Below are 22,835 nucleotides of genomic sequence, written 5' to 3'. Positions count from 1 at the left end.
TTGTTTGTATGTTTTAGCCCCCAGCCCCCTAATCGTCTTCTCTGCACTCTCTCCAGAGTCTCTCGGTCCTGTTCCAGGGTCCTCTGTCACCCTGGCTTCACCTCCTCCTCCTCTTTCCGGCCCCTGTTCCCCTCTGGGACCGACCCAGGCGCCCTCCAGCTCCCCTGGGGAGGTGGCAGAGCCACGCCGAGGGTTGCAGGATCCGTGGAGGGCCGGGTGGGTTTCTTTCTTTCTAAACGACAGAGGCATCACCATATGGAGCCCATAAATTAAGCCATCGCAGGAAGCCAAGGGTAGATTTATAGGCTTTTGCGTGCCTGCGAGCCTCATTGAACCTAAGAGCTTTGTGGCAACGCAGCCGCCGCGGCCGCCGTGTTCAGCGCTCAGCATTCATCTTATTTAGCGGCTCCGGCTTTAGAGGACTAATCCTTAAAAAAAAGAATTGGATCAGCCATTAAAAAAAAAAGAAAAACCCTCTTTCTATTTATCAACCGGAGAGGGCCTTGTGCCGTCGTAAATCAAGACGCTGGGGGAAGAGGCAGGGAGCCCGTTTCCCTTTCATCTCCTCCTGCTTGTCACCCCCACAGCTGACAAGTTTCCATGCGGGTCCTGCCTTATATAGGAAACGCTTGCTCTGTTTTGTTATCTTTGGGCTGCCTTGGGGGAAGAGAGGCAGGCAGGGAGGCAGGGAGGGAGGGAGGCAAAGCCAGGAGCTGGGCTACGTGTTTGTATGTTTGTTTGTTTCTTCTGCAAGACACACACACACACACACGCCCTTTTACTATGAAAATCAGGGCATTGTGTAATCCAGAACCACAACAACCGTGGGGAAAATGCCAGGTTTGGTCACGGATTGGGGGGAGAGAGGCAGAATCAAAGAAATGAGAAGAAGCCATTGGCTGTTGTAAGCCAGGCTCCTTAAGTCCCTGGGCACGCATTGGCATGGTTAAATCTGGGTAATTGAGAGAAAGAGAGAGGGAGGGAGAGAGAGGGAGGGAGAGAGGGAGGGAGGGAGAGAGAGAGAGGGAGAGAGAGACTTTATGAAAATGAAACCACAAGGACCTCGCCTGGAAGAGACCAGGGTGAGCTCCACTTTTCGCTGTGATAGCCTTTCAGCGGTGGATTCCCACCAGTTCAGCCAAACCGGTAGTCGCCCGCCGGCCTGAGTCACAGAACCAGCAGCGACCCAGGCTGGACATGCCTCCGAACCGTTTCCCTGGTTGCTGCCGTCAACATCATTTTCTTTTGAGTTCTGCGCATGCACAGAACAATTTCTATTGAACTGCACATGTGCGCAAAGCGCATAGATGAGCAAACTGGCCGTGACGCCGGCCTGAACTCACCCCTGGTTCAGAGGGTGACTTTTTCAGACTTTTTCTGAGTCGGAGTGATGAGCCGTAGGAGGAAGTGCCCAGAGCAGGGTTTTGCAACCTTGGCAACTTTAGGAGGTGTGGAGTTCAACTCTCAGAATCCCCCAACCACCAGGAGAATTCTGGGAGTTGAAGTTCACACTTCTTAAAGTTATCAAGGTTCAGAAGAAATGGCCCAGAGGAAAGGAAAGGTATATACCTAAGGGTTCATTAAGATGATGATTGAAAACAGCCACCTCCTCCAATACTTACTGGCAGTTATTAATACATAATAAAATGAGTAAGTTCAGTTTCCCATACCCGTGTGAAATGACCACCTCTTCACGAGTTTGAGCATACGTACCCACCCACAGAGCCCAACTCCTGCTGGAAATAAATGAAAGGACACCTGTGTCAAACTGAAGGTGGTTTTGAAAGGTGAAACAAGGACTAACTGGGAAGGCCACACCTTTGTTTATTGTGTTCACCTGGCCTGGAACACCTTGTCTCTTTGATCCTGAAAGTGATGTGGGTCAGGATTTGGAGTTCTCACCAAAGCAGGGAGATGCCTTCAAGGTGTTCCTACTTGCAGAGGTCTAAGCTGGGAGGAGTTGAGCATCTTCCGTCACGAGTTGGGACAGAAGAAGGCCTCCTTGAGTCTGGTTGCACATGGGTTTTGTCTAGGGGGTCTTTGGGGAGGGTTCCTAGGGGGGGGTCTCACCCTGGACTGCCCATTAGAAAGATGCTTGGGAAAAGTCTTTGAAGACGCATTCTAACTTCTTCAGATGGGCCTGCTAAGCTCATAACTCCTCTCAGTTCTCCTCTTTAACAATTTGGGGGACTTCACGCGGGTTCCATGGGATGGGTTTCCAAAACGCAGCATCCCCTACAGAGCACAAAGGTTTTACTTATGACTATGGCCTGGTGAAAGTTCTCCACGGCATCTGCCCAGACCTGAGAACTTGGCCTGGTTAACACATGCTGTCCTCCCAAGAAGGGTGTGTGGCTGGTTTAGTTTTGGTTTCGCATGACTTGACATCTTGGACAGCGAATGATGAATGATGCGTCAGCAAGCATGAATCCGGTTGACGTTTGCCACTGGTCCATTTCAAGCTGGAAGCAGCTCCAACCTTTGTGTGTGGGAGGGTCTTCTTCCCGTTCCCACCACCAACTGCAGGGGAAAAAAATCTTTGGAGAGCTCAAGTGAGGTTCAGCTATGGCATCCGATGTCCAGACAGTGCCCACTAACCCCTTTCTCTCTCCCTTCTTTTGATCTAGGCCCCCCTCCCTCCTTCAGAGGCACCGTGTGCAAATCCAGGGGTGGCAGACGAGACTGCCCAGCATCCTCCAGGCACCGCAGAGGGCACGGCTGCGGGAAACGGAGCCAGGCCGGAGTGCAGGGCCACCTTGAATGCAGACGAAGCAGCCCCGCCAGCTACAAGTAAGTGCTGTGTTGATGGCTACACCAGGGGTGTGTAGGTGGGTGTCCATGAAAGGATGTGTCCTTGTACAGCAGTGAGAAATATGCCAGGTGGGAGAAGAGATCTCGCCCGCTGCATGTAACGTGTCAGTGTCCACACTGGAAAAGGGGGGTGACCTCGCTTCTGATTGGGGGGCTGGGGAGAGGTAAAAGGGGCAAATGTGAAGGACTTTTCTCACTTGGGGAGGGGGGATGTGAAGGGCTGAATCTGGAGCTGTTCCTCACTTGATGACTGTATGGTGCCTGGTCTTTCTGTAAAGATGTGTTGGAAGAAATATCCATCTGGTTCCGTTCCAAGTCGGAAGACTCTGGAAACATGGAGGCTGATTGGAAAGATGGTTTAATGATGAAGCAGAGCCACATGGGCTCTGGTGTAGCTGACCACGTGGCTTTAAGAGTGGGGTTTTTTCAATACTTTCCTTTGGGCTTTGCACTTGAGCTTCCTGTTCCTGTGCAAGAACATGCGTTCTATTGACTCTTGGGGCCATGTACAAATCCTAGGAGTTGGTCTGAGCTAGGTTTGGTTGAAATTTGGGCTGATGCAAAGAAGGGGTGTTGGGCAATTCTTGTTGTGGCTCAGTGCTAATCCTTCCTTTGTTGGATCTTGAGGGAGGGTATTTGCTTACAAATAGAGCTACCCAACTCTTTCTCTCTTAAGTGCTGACGTCTGCTGGGGGCTATTAAGGAAAGTAGGGGCTGCTTTCCAAGACCATGTTTCTCCATTTCTCATGCAGGGAAATAGAATATTGTGCTTTTTTTTAATATTTCTCAAAATATGTCATTCTCCTAGGAGAGAGCTGGGGGCTAACTTTCTACAGATGTAAAGGGTGTGTGTGGGATAATTCCAGTGTCCTTTCCACCCTGAGGAAAAGTCACCCTTGTATAAATCCTCCTTCAACGGGATGCACTGAAGCACAAGTTTTCATTTTGCACGCGGTCATGATGCCTGGGGAGGAAGGAAGCTTTGGCTAAGGCCAGTTGAGTGGGGAAGCAGTCGGATGGGAAAAGATGGCTAAAAGGGTTCGGGCATTGGTGGGGACAAATCGGTCACCTGGACGTGGGAATCTGTTTTGCTTTGGAAAACTTTCTTCCTGCAGCCGCTCGGCTTATTCTGGCTCAAGACCCAACTCTCTGCAACTCAGACAATTAATGATTTTATGAAAGTAGAGACAGAAAAGTCCTTGACCTACAACTATTGGTGAGATTCAATAATGTTTACTACCGGTTCTGTGGGCGTGGCTTGGTGAGCGTGGTGTGGTTTGGTGGACGTGGCAGGAGAAGGTTACTGCAGAATCCCCATTCCCTCCCTACCCCACCAACCTGCTTTCCAGCTCCGTTCTCCTGTGCAGGGCAACAAAAGAAGACCCAGCCGATCAGCTGGGACTCGGGAGGCAGTGAATAGATGGGGGCGGGGCCAGCCAGAGGTGGCATTTGCCGGTTCTCCGAACTACTCAAAATTTCTGCTACCTGTTCGCCAGAACCGGTCAGAACTGGCTGAATGCCACCTCTGAACTATTGGTTTAGTGACCTTTCAAAGTTGGCACTGGAAAGAGACTGACCACAACATTCTCAAGGTCACAGGATCAGAATTTGGGCGCTTGGCTCAAGCCAGCCTGCATTTACGACAGTCGATCGTGCCAGGGTCACATGATCTCCATTTGCAACTTTCCCGAGGGCTTCTGGGATAGGTTTGGGCTCAATTGTCGTAAAGCGAGGACCACCTATCTAGATGCAAAATGACTGGCCATGCCATCTTCCTCTCTGCCCCCACCCCTACCCTTCGTGGGAAAACATTGCAAGAGAAGCCCAGATGCCAGAGGAAATCGGTAAAGGGAAAATTCTTCCAGATCTCTTCCTCCCCCCACCCCCATCTTTACAATTTTGTGAATGAAGTCCTCTGTTGCCCAATCAAATACTTCTCTGGAAGCATCGGTAATCCTCGGAGGAAGACTCCCGAGGGGCAATGGGTCCCGTTGAGAAATGGGGCAATTTCTCCGCTGGCCTCTTGCAGCAGAGCGGATGAATGTCTGCAGGAAGTTCAAGACCAACAAACACATTCCAGCAGGCACTTTTCCAGAATATATATATATAAGAATTCTACGATTTCCTTCTCATCACAGGCTTTTCCCAGAGTGACCTTCACTCCAATTTTTCCTCCTCAGCCAGCCTCATTTTCCTGACTTCCTGTCCCCCAGCCCTGCAACTCACCAAGGGGACATCGGATTCTTCTTACCAGCCTCTTTGCCTGCAGTGCAGCTGGCAAGGCACAGTGGCTCGTTGGTGCTGGGTGAGCTTTGCACCCCTTCTTTCTTCCCTTCCCCCCAATCTCTGGCTCTGTCCCGGCTGAAAACACAACTGCTGGCTTCTGAAACAGATTTCAGATGCTCCTCTGGGAATCTGGAGCAGCCAGCATGGGAAAATGTGTACTTTAAGGTGCCTCACCCCCCCCCCCCCAAGCTCTCTGCTCTGTAATTTTGCTGTTTAGGGTTCAGCTACCAAATTTGCAGGACAGGGATTTCTAAAAAATAAACCCACACCATGTTTGCCCCCCCCCCCCCAGCCCCTTTGCCTTTCCATCTCCTGGCACAAACAGAGCTAGTGATTTCATGGGTGTTAGGAACAAAAATGAAAGGCACCCTTCTGTTTAAAATTAAAATTAAATTAAATTCCTGTTTTTTAAAACCTCTGTAGAATGTATATATCTCGGGAGATCTCCCCATTTGCAGATGTAGAAAGTTAGCAATGGGATGGACGAAAGTCTTCCACAAGATATTAGGGGCAGAGATTTTCAATTAGCACTTTAAAGATGGGCGGACTTAGGTAAGAATGTTTAGACCGATAGATGATCAGAGTAAATAGTATATGGGATGTTTGGAATTGTTAGAGTGGTATACAGCGGAAGTCAGGGGGGTGGGTTTGTGGGGGAGGGGGAGGGTTAGGGTGGAGGGTGGGGCAATATATATGTATGAATAAATTAGAAGATGGGACTAATGAAACATTGTTAGGCTAGGAGAAATTTATATTAAGAGTTATAGATGTTAAATTAGCTTAGAAAATGGGATCAATGTGTTATTATTAATCTAAGAGAAATTTATATAGTGTTTGCTGGGAGGAGAGGGGTTATGAGTAATCTATTTTAAGATGGGGGGAGGGGAGGGGGCAAAGTGTTTGGTATAATATTTGAATGTGAATTTTTGCGGGGGGGTTGGGGGGGTATAGCATTTGTATGAGATTTATATTGTGTGGAGGGGGGGTGAAAAGGGGGAAAATTTGTTTGTACAAAACTCTTTTAATTAAAAAAAAGATGGGCGGACTTCAACTCCCAGAATTCCCCAGCCAGCCAGCATGCATTAGAGAGACATCCTTCTATGGGGCTTCTCGGCTTTCCTTACGACCACGGCTGAGCCCAGATTTTATGTCTCGCTTAGCGAGACATTTGCTCAGTCAGGCATTTTGTCCCGTTTTAAGGACTTTCCTTGCCCCAGTTGTTAAGTGAATCCCTGCAGTTGTTAGTCACACAGTTGTTAAGTGAACCTGGCTTGTCAAGAGCTCTCCAAAGGGGATTGCATGACCCCAGGGCACACTACAACCGTCATAAATATGAACCAGTTGTCAAAGTGTCCAAATGTAAATCATGTTGACCCTGGGGATGCTAGAAGGGTCATAAGCGTGAAAAATGTTTGTATGTCTTTTTTTTTCAGTGCTGTCGGAACTGAACAGTCACTCAACAAACTGTTGTAAGTTGAGGACTGCCAGTGTAGGGAGACTTTCTATGGGGCTTCTTGGCTTTAATACCATCTCAGCCCCAGCTCCCCCTTCCCCCCTGTGGTTTCCTCAGGATTTCCCCACAACAGCTGGGAAAATGCTTTTTTTTGGGGGGGGGGGGGTGGATGGGGAAAGGACAAAAGTTCTTCCAAGTGAGTTTTGCTGTTTTCTCCAAGTCTTGAGAGGCATTATAAAATTAAAATTTTCAGCGCTGACAGCAGGTGGCATCCGTGCGCCCTGAGCAAATAATGCAGAGAAGTTTGCCAAAATGCAAAGCTGGGACCCCTCCCTCCCAGCTCCCTCCCTCCCCCCCCCCAGGTCTGCTTATCTGTGTGGACACCCTGCTGTTAGGCTGCTCTGACTAAAGTCCCTCTTTGTTGAAATGTCCTCCAGCTACTTGGGATGGGATTTTATAAGGCTTTCCTAAGAGCCTCTTTAAAACAAAATCCAAATTTAGTGAGATCCAGATCCTCTCCTCTCCTCTCTTCCCTACTTCTGATTTAAAGTTTGGGGAAACTCAGTTCCTCTTTGGAGGGGAGGGGGGGGCTGTCAAGCAAATGCCTCCCACCCACCACCCACCACCGCTGTAATTTGCTTCCTGGCTTCACCCATCGCCCTCATCTTCAGTGCTCCTTTTGGGTTCGCCCTTTCCAGCTGGTTGTTGCAGACCACAACCAGGGTTTAGCGAGGTTGGCTTATTCAGCAGACCCTGGTTGTGCCAACAGCGGTTTTGGAACCCCAACAAGGTCCAGGCTGGCACGAATCAGCAAAGCCGTGTTAACCGGGTGCCAAGCCATGCCATCCTTCAGAGGTGCGCCAGTTGGTGGGCGCAGTTGAATTGGGCTGGAGTTTGGAGACTGCCTGCTCTGTGTGTGTGTGTGTGTGTTGCGGAGCGCTTTCCTGAGCGGGTGCAGAGTGCCGCTTCGCCCCCTCCCCAAAATAAATGCCTCGCCGGCGTCTGCCAGTCTGGCTGCCCACCCGCTCTGTCCCGCTTGGCCACGGGCGAAGGGGGCTCCGCGGCGGAGCTGCCTTCCCAGGACGCGCTCCCGCGTGGGGGGGAATCCCCCTCCCACCCTCCCCTGCCGGCTCTTCCCCGGGGCGGGAGGCGGCGAGGCCCCCGCGGCCCGCTTGGAGCCGGTGAGTCACTCGGTGACGGCGGCGGCGGAACAGGAGCAGCTGGGCTGGCTCTGGCCGGGCCCTCGGCGGGCGGGCGGGGGAAGCGAGCACAGCAGCAGCAGCAGCAGCGCCAGAAGCAGGAAGTGGGGCAGGCGGGCGGGCAGGGCGGGCGAGCCAGCCGCCAGCAGCGAGGCCGAGGGCTGCCGTGCGCCCTGCCGCTGCGCGCCCGGGAAAGTTGCGCCGGCCATGGAGGAGCGGAGGAGCCCCCGCTGGGCCGCCCGGACCCCCGGCCTGGGTGAGTGAAGGGGGCGGCAGGGGATGCCCGCAGATTTGCGATGGTCCGGAGGACCGACTTTCCCGGACCGGCGGAGGGAAGGGGAGGGGGGGAGGGAAGGGTGACGTCACCCGGAGGGGGCTCTGTGCGTGCTCAGAGGCGCTGCCTTGCCCCCACAGCCTGGCGTGGGCGCCTTGGAAAGCGGCCGGGGATGCTGGCCGCCTGGCCAGAAGAAGGAGCGCGCCTCGGCCGCTTTTTGGAGAGCTCCGCGCCTTGCTTGGGGAAGGGGCGTCTCGCTTTGTGGCTCGGGATCCCGACTTGGCAAGGGCGTCCGGCCGCTGGCAAAGGAGGGAGCCTTGCGAAGAGCCGCTTGCTGAGCTGGGGGGGGGGCAGTGAAAAGCGCCGCGCTCTCCGGCCCGGACGCGCATCACCCATAATTGAGCGCTTTGCTCGCCCCCCCTTCCAAGGAATCCTCCCCCCCCCCGGGAGACTCTGGCGCCTCTGCTCGCCTGGGGAATTCCCCGCCACGGGATGAATGGGCAGCGGTGCCCCGCAAGTGGCGAGCGATCCTCGGGCGTCCCGTTTCGCTTGCGAGGGTTTCCAGTTGTTGACGTCTGCGGCGCAGGGGTGGGGGGAGAGAGGAAACCCCTCTCCCCAGCTTGAATGCACACCCCCCCGGAGCAGGCTTTCCCTCCACACGTGTTTTCCGTGTCCACTTGGAAGAGTCTCGAGTCTTTTTATACACTCTGTAAAAGAAGAATTCCTATAAGGGAATCGCCGTTTTTCTGCATTAATCTTGCCCGGGTTGGACAAGTCCTGAATAATAGTCGGTCTTCTGACTTTTAACACGTGTAAGCGAGAAGCGGATTCTGACAACCGTTTAAAGGGGCTTCGATTTGGGGAGTTTAAAAGCCAGAAGGCTGGAAGTGTGTGTGTGTGTGTAAATACTGTTGCAGAATAGTATTCAAAATTCGTTTTTCTATTTTTGCCTCTTCCTTTCCAAGCGTGTCCAAGCGGGTTAAAGAACACCCCCAGTTTAAAGCAGGTTTAAAAGCAACCCTTCGCTACATCGGCATCAAAAAAGGAAATAAATTAAACTTAAAATGCCAACAGAAGGTATTAAAAATAAGGAGAGGAAAAACTTCAGAGCTGTTTTTGGGTTTTTTTTTTTTGCTGAAGGCCTCCGGGTCCTTTACAGCAGTTGCTGCAAGAAGCCTTGTGTTTTCTTTGGTAATGGTGTTTGTGTATGTTGGTGTGTATTGTGAATCAGCCCAAGGTTTGCTGTATATTCTCCACTTTGGATCAGGGGATGAGGAGCTGGGGGCCTTATAACTGTATTTCTTAACTTTGGTCACTTTAAGAGAAATGGACTTCAACTCCCAGAATTCCCTGTGGCTGGGGAATTCTGGGAGACAAAGTCCACCGCTCTTAAAGGGGCCAAAATTGAGCAACATTGGCTTAAGAAGATATTCATAGTTCATTTGCTGACCTTCTTTCCCATTAGCAATTTCCCAGGAATGTTTTCTCCTCTTGACCCAATCCAGCCCAATTTTGAAAGCAAGCGTTTGTTTGCTTGCTCACCCCCCCCCACTCCTCCAAAAATTGGGTACTATTCTGCTTTTTTATATAAAGAGCTTCCCTACAGACGTATAGACTGATAGTGCTGAACTGCTCTCTGTAATTTCTTTCATACTTTAATATACTGTTTTTGTAACTTAATTTTATAATTGGCTCCAAAAGAAGGAAAAGCTTTAGCAAAGAAAAAGGGAGATATCTTAAAGACGATTAGAGAGGGGAAATTGGTAAAGTCATCTGTATGGCAACGGTAATAGAACAGTAACAGAATTGGAAAAAGGACCTTGGAGGTCTTCTAGTCCAACCCCCTGTTCAAGCAGGAAACTCTATACTATTCCAGACAAAATGTTGTCCAGTCTCTTCTTAAAAACTTCCAGTGTTGGAGCATCCACAATTTATAAAGGCAAAGCACTCTACTGATTGTTCTCACAGTCAGGAAATTTCTCCTTATTTCTAGGTTGTTTCTCTCCTTGATTAGTTTCTATCCATTGTTTCTTGTCCTGCCTTCAGGTGCTTTGGAGAATAGCTTGACCCCCTCATTTTTGTGGCAGTCTCTCAAATACTGGAAGACTGCTATCATGTCACCCTTACTCCTTCTTTTCTCGAGACTAGCCATATGTTTCGTATGTTTCTTCATATGTTTTAGAATGCTCAAAAATTCTTAAGGTAGCAGTGAAACTCTGCTGGACTACAGCATGCGGCTGAGAAGTTGTGGCCCCCTTGTTGTCCAGCATCGATGGAGAAGTGTAAAAAGATGACCTTGAAGAAATGTATGTGGTGACTGTTAGTAAAACATGAGCCAGGAAAACAGGAAAGTGTCAGAAAGAAGCTCAAGATAGCATAAAATAGAACCCAGTTATTAATTGTGGCATGTTTCCTAGCACAGTGGGCTGAAAGTCAAATAGGCTTCTTGTAGAAGCCAAGATGATGTTGGTGGCCTCTACTTGTAGATGACTTTGAGGTTGTGAAGGAAAAGGGTTGGCCTAAAGCAGAGGTCTTCAACTTGGCAATTTTAAGACTTGTGGACTTCAACTCCCAGAATTCTCCAGCCAGCATAATTTACTCTCTTGCAATCCCTTCCTCTGCAATCTCTCCACTTAGATCAGAGGTCTTCAAACTTGGCAACTTTAAGACTTGTGGACTTCAGCTCCCAGAATTCTCCAGCCAGCAGGCCTGAGGTATTACCTCTGGATGCAAACCGTGTGGTTACGGCTTCCTCCATAAACCATGGTTAAAAATGTAGACTGACCAACTCTCCCCCCCCCCCCAACAATGTTGTGCCTTGCATCACGGCGGCCTTCACTGGGAGAGCTGCCTCTCTGCTGTCCTTGAATTAGGGGAGTCAACGTGGTTAGCTCCCCACCCTGTTTCTTGGATTACAGCGGGAGTGTGGTATTTGAACATTGTGGTTTGTGGTTAGCAAACCCTGATTTACGGCTTAATGCAATGTGTGCACCCCAGCCAGACTCCCTGGCCTTCTGCTGCCAGTTCTCGGGATGTGTGGGCATGGGAGATGGGTGGTTCCCTAAATTATCAAAGTAGAGAAATAAATCTCCATCTCCAGAGGACGGTTGGCATGCTTTGATGCGTTGGGTGGAATTGAATTTCGCCAACGCTCTGGTGGTTTTCAGTGGAGGTTCGGAGGCCAAGTCAAAGGCAACGTTTTCCATTCTCCGCCTTGGAAACATGTGAATCTCTCTGGCTTTGCAGGGCACCCTGGCTTCCCTTTGCAACACAGGTAGCCCTCGGTTTACAACAGTTCATTTAGTGACCGTTCAAAGTTACGACGTCCCTGAAATAAGTGGCTTCTGACCATTTTTCACACTTAACGGCCATTGTGCCATTCCCCATGGTCACGTGGTTTACATTGAGATGGTGGACAACTGACTCATATTTATGACGGTTGCGGTGTCCCAGGGCCATGAGACCTTCTGACAAAGTCAATGGAGGGAAGCCAGATTTGCTTAACAACCGTGCTACTATTTTAACGACTGCAGTGATTCACTTAACAACTGAGCCCCTGGTGGCGCAGTGGTTAGAATACAGTATTGCAGGCTGACTCTGCCCACAGCCAGGAGTTCGATCCTGACCGGCTCAATGTTGACTCAGCCTTCCATCCTTCCGAGGTGGGTAAAACGAGGGCCCAGATTGTTGGGGACAAGAGGCTGACTCTGCAAACCGCTTAGAGAGGGCTGTAAAAGCACTGTGAAGCGGTATATAAGGGCTGTTGCTGTTGCTAACTCTGGCAAGGAAAGTTGAGTGCAGAACTCACTCAATAAATTTCTCACTTAACAACATCAACACTGGGCTCAATTGTGGCCGTACGCGGAGGACCACCTTCCATCAGAAGGGCCCAAACCCGACTTCTTTCAGCTGCGGTCAGTAACTGTCCCGAGCCAAATTGAGGCATTTGCCTGGGGAGGAGTTTGGCCCAGTTATGGGAGCCCGTCTTGCGTTGCTGCCTGTCGAGCTGCAAGACTGGACACCTACTTCACCAGGCGGGGCCTGGCTGGGTAGGTGAGGAGCTGGCGTTGTGTCTCGGTTCACACACCCTGCTGGGCAACAGGGAGGGAGGCGGGTTGGCTGGACCCGGGAACAGGCTGGCTGTGGAAATCCTCTGGAACCAGGTCAGCGGTCAGGAGAGCCTAGAACCGCCCAGTGAAGCTTCTCTGGGTTTATGAACAGCTTCCGGGGCCTTGCGTTGGCGTTTGTGAGCTGCCCAGAATCCGTGGGGAGTAGCCGAGGTAGATAACACAAGCGGTCCTCATCTTATGGCCACAAGGGAGCCCCAGATTCCTGTTGCTAAGCAAGCGAGATGGTTGTTAAGTGAGCTTTGCCCTGCCAAAGTTGTAAAGTGGATCTCTGCAGTTGTTAAGTTAGCAACGTGGTTGTAAAGTGAACCTGGTTCTTCCTGTGGACTTTGCTGGCCAGAAGGCCGCAAATGGAGATCAAACATGTGACAACTGCCCCTCCCCCCGGGACATGACAGTGGTCATAAATACGAGTCAGTTGCCAAGCGTCTGAATTTGGAGATGCCCCGATGGTGTAAAAAGCTGCCATAAGCCACTTTTTTCTGGGCCAAATGTTAACTTTGAATGGTGACTAAATGAATTGTTGTAAGTCAAGCACTCCCTGACTACGTGTGTAAGTGTGTCTGTGTGTACACCCCCCCACACACCCCTCGACCCTTAAAAGATACTTATGGTCCAGATTTCAAAGTTCTTTTATTTCTTTTTTTCAATAAAGTGTTTTTTTAATAATATTTTTCAATTCCAAAAAACAAACGTTCCATCTTTCCTTCTGCAGTGTGTCGTCTGGGTGCAAACATCTCTGTGCCACATCGTTCCTCTTTTGCCACGTCTTTCACATTCATATTAACATTATTTCCCTAAGTTTAGTATTATAATATATTGAGCATTGAAACGTTACAAAACTCTCCGTTTTTCTCCTTAATATCTTCTAGTAATAATATATTAACATCAAACATCAGTATTCTCATCATACACATACTAACAGTTTTCCTCTTATTTTCATCTCTTATCTAAGTGATTCGAAGTTCTGATGGCCATCACACACACACACACACACACACACACACACACACACACGACTGCAATTTGGGCATGGCATCCAACCTGCCTTAGTGCTGTTTGCAGCATCCCGTGGTCACGTAATCTCAATTTATGACATTTGTTGATAGAAACTTGTTTACTTCTGGTTTCCAGCAACAACAACAAAAAAGTCCCATAGCAAACCAAGGGTTCATTTAACAACTGCAGGGTTCGCTTTACAACTGCTATAAAAAAAGGACGTGACATTGGCCATGACCACTTAATGTCCTGCTTAACAGCTATCACGACAGGGCCCTGATTTCAGGCTTGATTACGGTCGTACATCAAAAAATAAACACATATATATGTGAAAGCAGGCAAAAAAAAGGTACAACTCGGAGTTGGCAGATATGGGCATCTTTGGCTGCCTAAGTTCAACTTTGCATCGCGCTCTGGTGCAGCTAGCAAGCTGGAACAGAGAACATAGGGCTGGAAGGGACCGCAGAGGTCGTCTAGTCCAACCCCCTGCTCTAGGCAGCAGACCTCATACCATCAGATGGTTGCCTAGTCTGTTTTTCAAACCCTTCAGTATAGTTGCCCAGCACCATGGATGCTACTCCCCGATCTGCAATCAGAAAAGCTACAAAGTGCGAGGTTTTTACTAACCCTTGGTTAGTGCCTCTTGTTCCTTTAAAAATATTGCAAATATAGAGGGACAGCAAAGGCAAACAAGAGGTGAACTTGAACCTCGATGCTTCTCAAAAGCCCAATCGACACAGGGTGGTTTGGGAAAATCGCAAGGCCCTCCGGAGCAGGGGTCTCCAATCTTGGCAACTTTAAGACTTGTGGTGGCTGGAGAATTCTGGGAGTTGAAGTCTTAAAGTTGCCAAGTTTGGAGACCTCTGATCTAAATGGAGAGATTGCAGAGGAAGGGATTATAAGAGAGTAAGTTATGCTGGCTGAGGAACTCTGGGAGTTGAAGTCCACAAGTCTTAAAGTTGCCAAGGTTGGAGACCCCTGCCCCAGAGTTGGGATGTGCAACCAAAGAGCCAGTCCTGCTTTTCTTCATGCCCTTTGGATGGGAATTGCCTCTTTTCCAAGCAACCCCACACCGGTTCTGTCTTTCCGGGGAACAGAGGTGGGAGAATTGGGCAGAACCAAAGTTGGCAAGCCGACCAGCCTCTTGAAGTTGGCAGGGAATGGGAGCGTCGAGTGATATCCAGAAACGGCGTGCGGCAGAACTGCCCAAAACGTAGCAAAGCAGGACCGAGCCGTCCTGCACAAAGAAGAACAAGAGAAACTCTGATTCGTTGGCAGGAAATTGCAGACAGGATGCCCAGCATTGAGTTGGCTTTTGCAGATGAAGCTTGTTGAAAGGCCTCGAGCCAACCGAGAGAGGCTGGCTGGGCCTGGAGACAAGCAGCCTGAAAAAAGATTGTTTTAAAAAAAGAGAAATAAAAGGCTGTGCAACACAGAAAGGGGTGGGAGGGAAGACCCCTCCCCTGGCTCTTTTCCCAGTGATTAGATAGTCCTTGTGACTGCGGAGAGCCAAATCGTGACCAATGGTTGCAAATCGGAATGTAGAATACAGAATAATAGATTTGGAAGGGACTTTGGAGGTCTTCTAGTCTACCTCCCTGCTCAAGCCATTAAAGACAGGTGGTTGTCCACTCTTTACTTAAAAACCTCCAACGATGGAGCACCCACAACTTCTGGAGGCAAGGTGTTCCACTGGCTAATTGTCCTCACTGTCAGGAATTTTCTCTTTAGTTCCAGGTTGCTTCTCCCCTTGATTAGTTTCCATCTGTTGCTTCTTGTCCTATCCTCAGGTGCTTTGGAGAATAGCTTCACCCCCTCTTCTTTTGGGCAGCTTCTCAAATATTGAAACACTGCTATCATGTCACCCTTCCTCGTTGTAGGAGGGACCTCGTAGGTCTTCTAGTCCAACCCCCTGCTTAAGCAGAAGACCTTACACCATTCCAGACTAATGGTTGTCCTATCTTTTCTTGAAGACCTCCACTGATGGAGCATCCAGAACTTCTGGAGGCCAGCTGTTCCATTGATTAATTGTCAGGAAATGTCTCTCATTCTAAGTTGGATCTCCCTTTGATAGACTTCTATCCATTCCTTCCTGTCCTTCCTTCAGGTGCTTTGGAGAATAGCTTGAGCCCTTCTTCTTTCGGGCAGCTTCTCAAATATTGAAACACGGCTATCATGTCTCCCCTAGTCCTCCTGTTCTTTAGACTAGCCCTACCCGATTCCTGCAACCATTTTTTAAAAGATGTTTTAACCTCCAGGCCCGTAATCATCTCAGTTGCTCTTCTCCGCACTCTTTCCAAAGTCTCAACAACTTTTTCATAATGTGGTGAACCAAAACTGGATGCAGGATTCATCTGTGCATTGTGCAAACAGGCATTTGTGCAATGGTGCGGTTCCCTTCCCCTCTCTTGTTTTATGCGTAGGAAGAATTAAGGGAAAGGAAGAATCTCTTGCCCCACAACGGCTTGGAAAATTGGCCCCCACCTGGCCAGGCTGTGCCTCTCTTCCCATTCTTGGCCCTTCCTGTATTTTCTGCCTCTTTAAGTGGAGTTTGCAGAGTGTCTTGTAGGAGTAGAGCTGTTCCAGGTAGCCAGAAATCATCCAATAAGGGAGAAAAATCAACCTTTGGGGAAAAGGAGTTCACCAGAAATGGCGCCACCATCAGACACCTTCCGAGTGATTTGCTCGAATGATGGTAGAAAGTCAGAGGTGCATAGTGGAAATTCAGAGGCTGCAATTGTTCGATCACGAAATCCCAAAGGGTTAAATCACCCTGGCTGGCTGGGGGATTCTGGGGGTTGAAGTCCACAAGTCTTTAAAGTGGCCAAGGTTTTGCGCCCCTGGTTAATGCATTCTGCAAACCCTGCTTGTTTTATAGGGTTAGGGTTTAATACCATTATTAAGACAAAGCCCTGGACATGTATGTCTTAAGCATGTCAGTCTAGTCAGCCGATGCAGACCTTAAAGAGACACGTTAAATGTTTCTGAATGCCCAAGAAGGTGCCCCTGGGGGCTTCGCTGTGCGTGCGAGGCATGTGCTGGGATTGTCTGCGCTTTGGTTCCTGCCTGTGTATGTGCTGTGCGCGCGCGAGCACACAAACACACACACGCTTCAAATCAAACAGTGGCTTTGATAAAGGCTTGGGGATCTGCAGGCTCCGTTCTAAGGTTTCAGGTTGCCCAGTGTCGGTAATTTGCCCGGAGTAATTCCAGAGCCGAGGGAGAGACCTGGCCAAGAAAACGAAGGCCACTGAACTCGGAGAAGGAATTTCAGTGGCTTGTCCCAACAGAATTCCTGGCATGCTGCTAAAAATCCTCCCCCAGCCCCCGGGAGGAGCGAAAGGGGCTGGCCCCAGTCCCTGGAGTAGTGGGGGTGTCCTCTGCCTCTGCTCCTCCACCCCCCCTGCCTGCTTGGGGGAAGGGGGGGGATTTCTGCTGGAAAAGGTCTTTTTTTCCAAAAGAATCAACCTTGGTCTGTCCTCTCCAACTTTGGCCTGGTAGTTGAGTCCAAGATTACCTGGTCCAAGATCGGGTGAGTCAGCAGGACCGAGTTTGTTTATCTTTTCTTTTATCTTATCACCTTCCCTGCCTGTCCCACCTCCCCCACCCCAAAGTATGGCCCAGAATATGAGGGTCACCCATGGCGAGAGGCAAAGGTGGCCCTTGTCTTCTTCGGTCAGCTGCGATGTTGGTTTTATCCATTGTCACTCGATGAAGATGTTTCTGAAGGGCGTCCAATGGAGCTTAGGGAGGAGAGGCTGCTATAGACCCCCTTAAGATTGCTGGGGTGGAAGACCCGTCTGGAGCTCTTCCTGTGCTTTTGGGATGGAGGAGGAGGAGGAGGAAGGACGATCGTGAGGTCCTTGGTACTCTCCTTGGTTGTTTTCTTGCAGACTTTTCATGACCCAACTAGGTGACTTCATCAGTCCTAGGAGGTAGAAGGGTTTATGGAGTGGCAGAGAAGAGGAGAAGGGGTTCTTGGTGCTCTCTGAGCTTGGTTGCTTTCTCGCAGACGTCTCATGACCCAGCTAGGTAACATCATCAGTGCTGGTGAGGGGGTCACTAAGAAGAGCAGGGTCTTCTTATAATTGCAGTAGCGCATAATTGCAGTTATGTCTCCCCTACCCTGGAACTGGCCCTTGTCAGCCTCTGGGACATGGAGGTCTGCAACATTAGATGGTGGTTTGGGGCACGATTGGGTGACGGGTGCACCGTCCCCTTTGCTGAGACCCCTCTCAGAATCAGGCGAGCTTCACGCTGGTCCGGCCTCTGACCAGGTTCGGCTGCTGTCAATCTCCCTGGCCTCTTTCTGGCCCACCTTTGGCTGCCTTGTGGCAGGAAACGCTCCCTTTCTTTGCCTAACGTGTTCGTTGACCTCCTGCATTCACCAGGCGTCTCTCTCCCGGTGTGCAGCTGCCTCTCCTTTCTGAAGTTGAAAATCCATTTAAGTTAAGAGGAGGAGAAATTATGGCTGCTGAGGCCCTTTGCATTTCACCGTAAATCCTCTTTACGGGTCCACCACGCTCGCTTAGCAGTATGATCGGGCCGTGGGGATGTGTGAGCCTCTCCCAAGGCAGGCCTGGGAAGGGAGCGCCCACTTTTCCTCAGAGGCTCTGGGGGATGATTTCTTGGGAGGAGGAGGAGGAGGAGAAGGAAGGAGAAAAGAGGAGGAAGCAAAGGGGAAGGAAGGAGGAGGAGGAGGAGGAGGAAGAAAAGAAGAGGGGAGGAGGAGGAGGAAGAGGAGGAAGAAAGGGGGAATGAAGAAGGAGGAGGAAGAAAAGAAGAAGGAAGGAGGAGGAGGAGGAAGAGGAAGAAAAGGAGAAGGAAAGAGAAAGAGGAAGCAAAGGGGAAGGAAGGAGGAAGAGGAGGAAGAAAGGGGGAAAGAAGGAAGAGGAGGAAGAAAAGGAGAAGGAAGAGGAAGAGGAGGAAGAAAAGGGGAAGGAAGAGGGAGACAAGTCAACCAGGCCAACGGTTGAGGTCCAAGGTTGAGATGGATGAACATCTAGGGAGCTTCTCAATCATCCAAGTCATGGTTGTCAAGAAAGTGCTTTAAACCCCCCACCCCTCCCCAAAAAGGCAACTGGACTTTCTTGGTATTTTTCCTTGAAAACGTTTCTCTTCTCATCAGCTGCTCTTCCTTGACCTCTGCAGACCCCCAGACCCCTCCGTTTCATCTGCTCTTGCTGGAGACCCAGGCACCGAGGGAAGCCAGTTCCCCCTGAGTGTGTGTGTGGGGGGTGGGGGTGGGGGCGTTGGAAGCCTGGAGTTTGGCAAGCTTTGCTTTTGGTGGGTCGGTCAGCCCCTTCCCTCTTCTTAGCCCTTGCACTGAAGGGGAAGCGCCCACTTTTGACCCAGAGCAGAGGGGCAAGGACAGGGGTATCTCCCAGAGTCAGCCCTGGCCATCCCTTCACCCAGCAAGGTGCTTTCTCTAGCATTCAACCCCCCCCCTCTCTGGCCCTTCCAGCGCCCCCCCCCCCCCCCCCGCCTGCCCTGCTCCTTCTCTGTTTGTTATCTTCCTTCCAGGCCTGGTGACCTCGCAGGGAGAGCAATCTCTCCTGGCTCCTTTGTCCGGCCTTCCCAGCCGCCCACACACAGCCCGCTCCCCTAATCTCCCACGTCCAGGACTTCTCCTCCAGCCCGGCCTCTGCAGGATGACCGAGTGCCCCACTAATGACTCAGAGGGGGGAGGCGTGGGGGGTGGGGAGGAGAAGAGAGGGATTTGCGCATTTATTTTCTGCGACTTTGAGCGGTGTGGGTTTTTGTGGCATTCGGACGGAGGCCATGAGGGTTAGCAGCTTGACTCTTCAGTGCTTTTTTGGGGGGGGGGGAGTGAGGATTTTACAAGTGCCCCACACTGCAAGACTCTGCAAGCGCCCCAGGAATGTGGATCCAGGACGGGTTAGTCCTTGACTTACAGTCGTTCACTTAGTGACTGTTGGAAGTTTCTACGGCACTGAACAATGTCTATAGAGATTCTCAGTTATGCAGCTCACGATTGTCCCAAAGGTGCTTTTTTCAAGAGGCAACTGGACTTTTTTTCCCCCCTTGAAGATGTTTCACTTCTCATCCAAAGAGCTTCTTCAGTTCTGGAAAAGCTTCTTGGATGAGATGAGAACTGAAGAAGCTTCTTGGATGAAAAGCGAAACGTCTTCGAACAAAAACTGGAAAGTTCAGTTGCCTTTTGAGAAAGCACCTTTGGGACAGCACCGAAAGAAGCGATTTACAACCGGTCGTTGCCATTTACCACAGCTTTCGCATCCCCACAGGATCAAAATGTGGGTGCTTGGCAACTGGCATGGATATCCGACGGTCGTGCCAAACCCCGGTTGTCGCATCCCTGCCATTTGCAACCCTTCCGACGATCAAAGTGAAGGGGAGAAGCCAGGTTCACTTCCTGATCACTTAACAACTGCAGCGGTTTGCTTAACAACCTGGTCGTAAAATTGGGCGTGACTCGCTTAACGACTGCTTTGCTTAGCCCTAGAAATTCTGATTCCCAACGGCCATCGTAAGATGGGGACTGTCCGCATAGCTCCGAATGGTCCTTTCTTTGTAGGGCTGCTTTACGTAGGCAGGGCGATGGGTTTTGTACTCTTTGTTAGAAAGGAATTTCAGTTTTCAGACTGCGGAGGGAAAACTGAGGCTGGGTTTGTCCTCCCCCTCCCCCAGTTTTAAGCCTCTTTGTTAGGGCTTACAGCACCCCTGAACTCTTGGTGAGCCTCTGGCTTTGGTAGCATCCCTTGGACTGGAGCCTATATCTCAGGGAAAATTACACCCGGAGGGTGCCATTGCTCTAGGTTTACTCCTCTCTTTGGGAATTCAGAGTTTAATTGGATGGCAAGAATTGTGGGGCAGATTAAGCAGTTAGGGCTTGCCTCTAATGGACGGTTTGCAAGAGCTGTGGATTCAAAGAGGAATTATCTGTGGTGGGAGGGCAAAGGTGGAGGCACTTTTGTGGCAGATAATTTTGGTTTTCTTCGGTCCTGCCCGAGGTGGAGACATCTCTGTAGCTTTCCAGCAGGCTCTGTCTGGCTCTTAGCTAGGATTTAAAAGCAGAGCAGGAGCCTCACACGGGAGGCAATTAGTGGCAGGCTGGATGGATTAGAAGAGAATAGAGCTGGAAGGGACCTTGGAGGTCTTCTAGTCCAACCCCCTGTTCATGCAGGAGACTCTATACCAAGGGTCACCAACTGGTGGTCCATGGTCCACGAGGAAATTTTGGTAGTCCACAGAAAAATCATTTGCAGTTTTCATATTGCTCTAAATACTATTTATCTTTTTAAAAAAAGTCATGTTAGTGGTCCGTGGGATTTAAAATGATGCATTTAGCAGTCCCTGAGGTGCAAAAGGTTACTGACCCCTGACTTATATGACCGCTCTGGTCTCTTCCAACTCTATCATTCATGGCTGGCTGGGGAATTCTGGGAGTTGAAGTCTTTCCCCCATCTTCCACTTGCCAAGGTTGAGCCAGGAGGCAGCTGTGCGTCGGTTGCTGTGTTTACCTTTAAGAAAAGGGAGCGTTTGGGCAGGCAGGTTGGAACAGGCAAGGCGCAAACAGCCGAGGGGTGTGAGCTCAGCCCGCTGTGGAAGAGGAAGTGTGTTCTTGCACATCTGCAGCGCCTCTTTGGCTCTTGTTCTCCAGGGAGGATCGTAAACCCATCAAGGCCTCCTTCATTTAGTGCAAACGGCACAATGGGCTTAACGTAATCTGCTCTCCTCCAGGGCTTGAACGAGTCTCCTTGCTCCATCCAGGAAGGCAAGAGAGATTCAGCTCTCCAAGATTGGGCTGTTTGGTTATTTTGGGGGGGAAGGGGGGGGAAAGGCCGACACTTTCTGGCACTGCCTCCCGGACCCCAAAACTAGCTCCAGAAGCATCAGGGTACCCTCAACTGAGAGACGTGAATGGCTTACTTGGCAAAGAGTTTTGGGAATCTTAAAAGCCTACAAATTATTATTATTTCTTGGGAGGGCGGAGAAACAAACCTTCCATTCGCCAAGTAAAATGACGGCCTCCAGGGGTTTTTCGGACATGCCCATTTTCAGAACCAAGTTTGCATCTTTTGAGTAATGGGGGGCAGAGCCCAGCTTTAGGGTCCTAGGACTCTTTCTATTCTGAAGGTAAAGGTTCCCCTTGCATATAAGTGTTAGTTGTTCCCAACTCTAGGGGGCGCTGCTCATCTCTGTTTTCAAGCCGAAGAGCTAGCACTGTCCGACGACGTCTCCGTGGTCATTTGGCCCGCAAGACTAAATGCTGAAGGTGCATAGAGCGCTGTGACCTTCCCACCAAAGGTGGTCCCTATTTTTCTACTTGCATTTTTTACATGCTTTCGAACTGCTAGGTTGGCAGAAGCTGGGACAAGTCACGGGAGCTCCCTCCGTTATGCAGCGGTTGGGATTTCGAACTGCCGACCTTTCTGATCGACAAGCTGAGCGTCTTAGCCACTGAGTCACCATGTCCTACCAGTTGGCAATTCCTGAGCAAGTCCAGGAGCCCTGGGCATTTGAAACAAACGTAGCCATGTGGACACATGACATCTTTATCCCCTTGCGTGGGCAAAAAATAATCAAGAGAGGTTTTGGTGTTCCCCCTGCCCCCAGTTCTTCTCTTGATTTGACTGCCTTTTCTCCTCGGTGGAGTTCCCGTAGTACATCTATAGTATCTCACAACCAGTTAGCCATTTGTGTTTGCCTATTAATTTCTTGCCTGCGAAACGCTTCTTGTGCCGGGGACCACAACAGTGTTTTCTGTCACAACCTGCCTTTGTAACTGTTCCACATTTCCCAGGTGGCGTATATGATATTTAAAAGCCACAAAAAGCTTTATCGGGCCCTAAATATCCATGCCACCCAAATCTCAGGAGGGGATTCTGGAAGATGCAGTCCCAAAATGGGCAGGAGTCCCACCCCAGCTGTGCTCTCCTGTCCTTGCCAACCTGGTTGGGGAATTGGGGAGGGGGGTGGGTAGGAAGGTCTTTTGTGTTTCAACTCAGGTGGCCTCTATGGACGCATTTGCTCAGTATTTGCAGAGTTGGTCAAAAATTAACATTCTGAAAGGCGGTTGTAAAAGCCTAAGTCAACAAATCCAGTGTGTGTTTGTGTGTATGTGTTTGTGTAGCATGTCTTCTGGAGAAGGGAGGAAGGCCTGACTGTTGGGACATTGTTGGGCTTTGAAGTACCAGCTCCATCTAGAACAGCACTCCCTTCCAAAGGTGTTGCACTGCAAAGCCCATCATGCCCAGCTTGTGAAAGTAGGCTGGGCTGCATCCTGCTTTACAGCTTGCACCTCTGGCCTAAATGCAAAGCGTTTCTCAACCTCTGAAACGTTTAAGATGGGTGGACTTCAACTCCCAGCATTCCCCAGCCAGGAAGTCCTGGGAGTCGGAGCCCACCCATCTTAACAGTTGTTGAAATTGAAAAACAGTGGCGTTAAACTACCACCATCCGCCCGCCCCTTGCGACTCAGTGTGATGTGGGGAGCTGCACTTTGTTGTATCTTTCAAGAGCAAAACTAAACTGGCGATTCCTCCTCCGTGGGAAATCGTCCCGGCAGGAGGGTTTAGCCATCCAAGGGGGGGAGTGCTCAAACAAAAATACCCGGCTCTTTCATTTAATTTTTTTGAAAAAACTCCAGCCTCCTTCCATCTCTCACTCTTTTCATGGGGAGACCCCCTTCAGAAGCCCCTTGC

The 22,835-nt window shown here is 50.1% G+C and overlaps 1 protein-coding gene across 3 annotated transcripts in view; it reads left to right on the top strand.

Annotated features, from left to right (window-relative positions):
* GSE1 (Gse1 coiled-coil protein) overlaps positions 1-22,835 on the top strand; it is a 167,151-nt gene that overhangs the window by 40,879 nt on the left and 103,437 nt on the right. For 2 of the 3 annotated variants that reach the window (XM_081963458.1, XM_081963459.1), the window contains exon 2: positions 2,628-2,790. In XM_081963458.1, the coding sequence (XP_081819584.1) occupies positions 2,628-2,790 (163 nt within the window). Of the gene's footprint in view, positions 1-2,627; positions 2,791-7,851; positions 8,006-22,835 lie in introns of those variants that run through there. The other variant, XM_081963460.1, reaches the window with a different exon arrangement.

The sequence above is a fragment of the Natrix helvetica genome (assembly GCF_964273705.1).
Source record: "Natrix helvetica genome assembly, chromosome: 10".
Classification (NCBI taxonomy): domain Eukaryota; kingdom Metazoa; phylum Chordata; class Lepidosauria; order Squamata; family Natricidae; genus Natrix; species Natrix helvetica.
The sequence above is the reverse complement of the archived record's forward strand: the minus strand, read 5'-3'. Positions and strand labels throughout refer to the sequence as shown.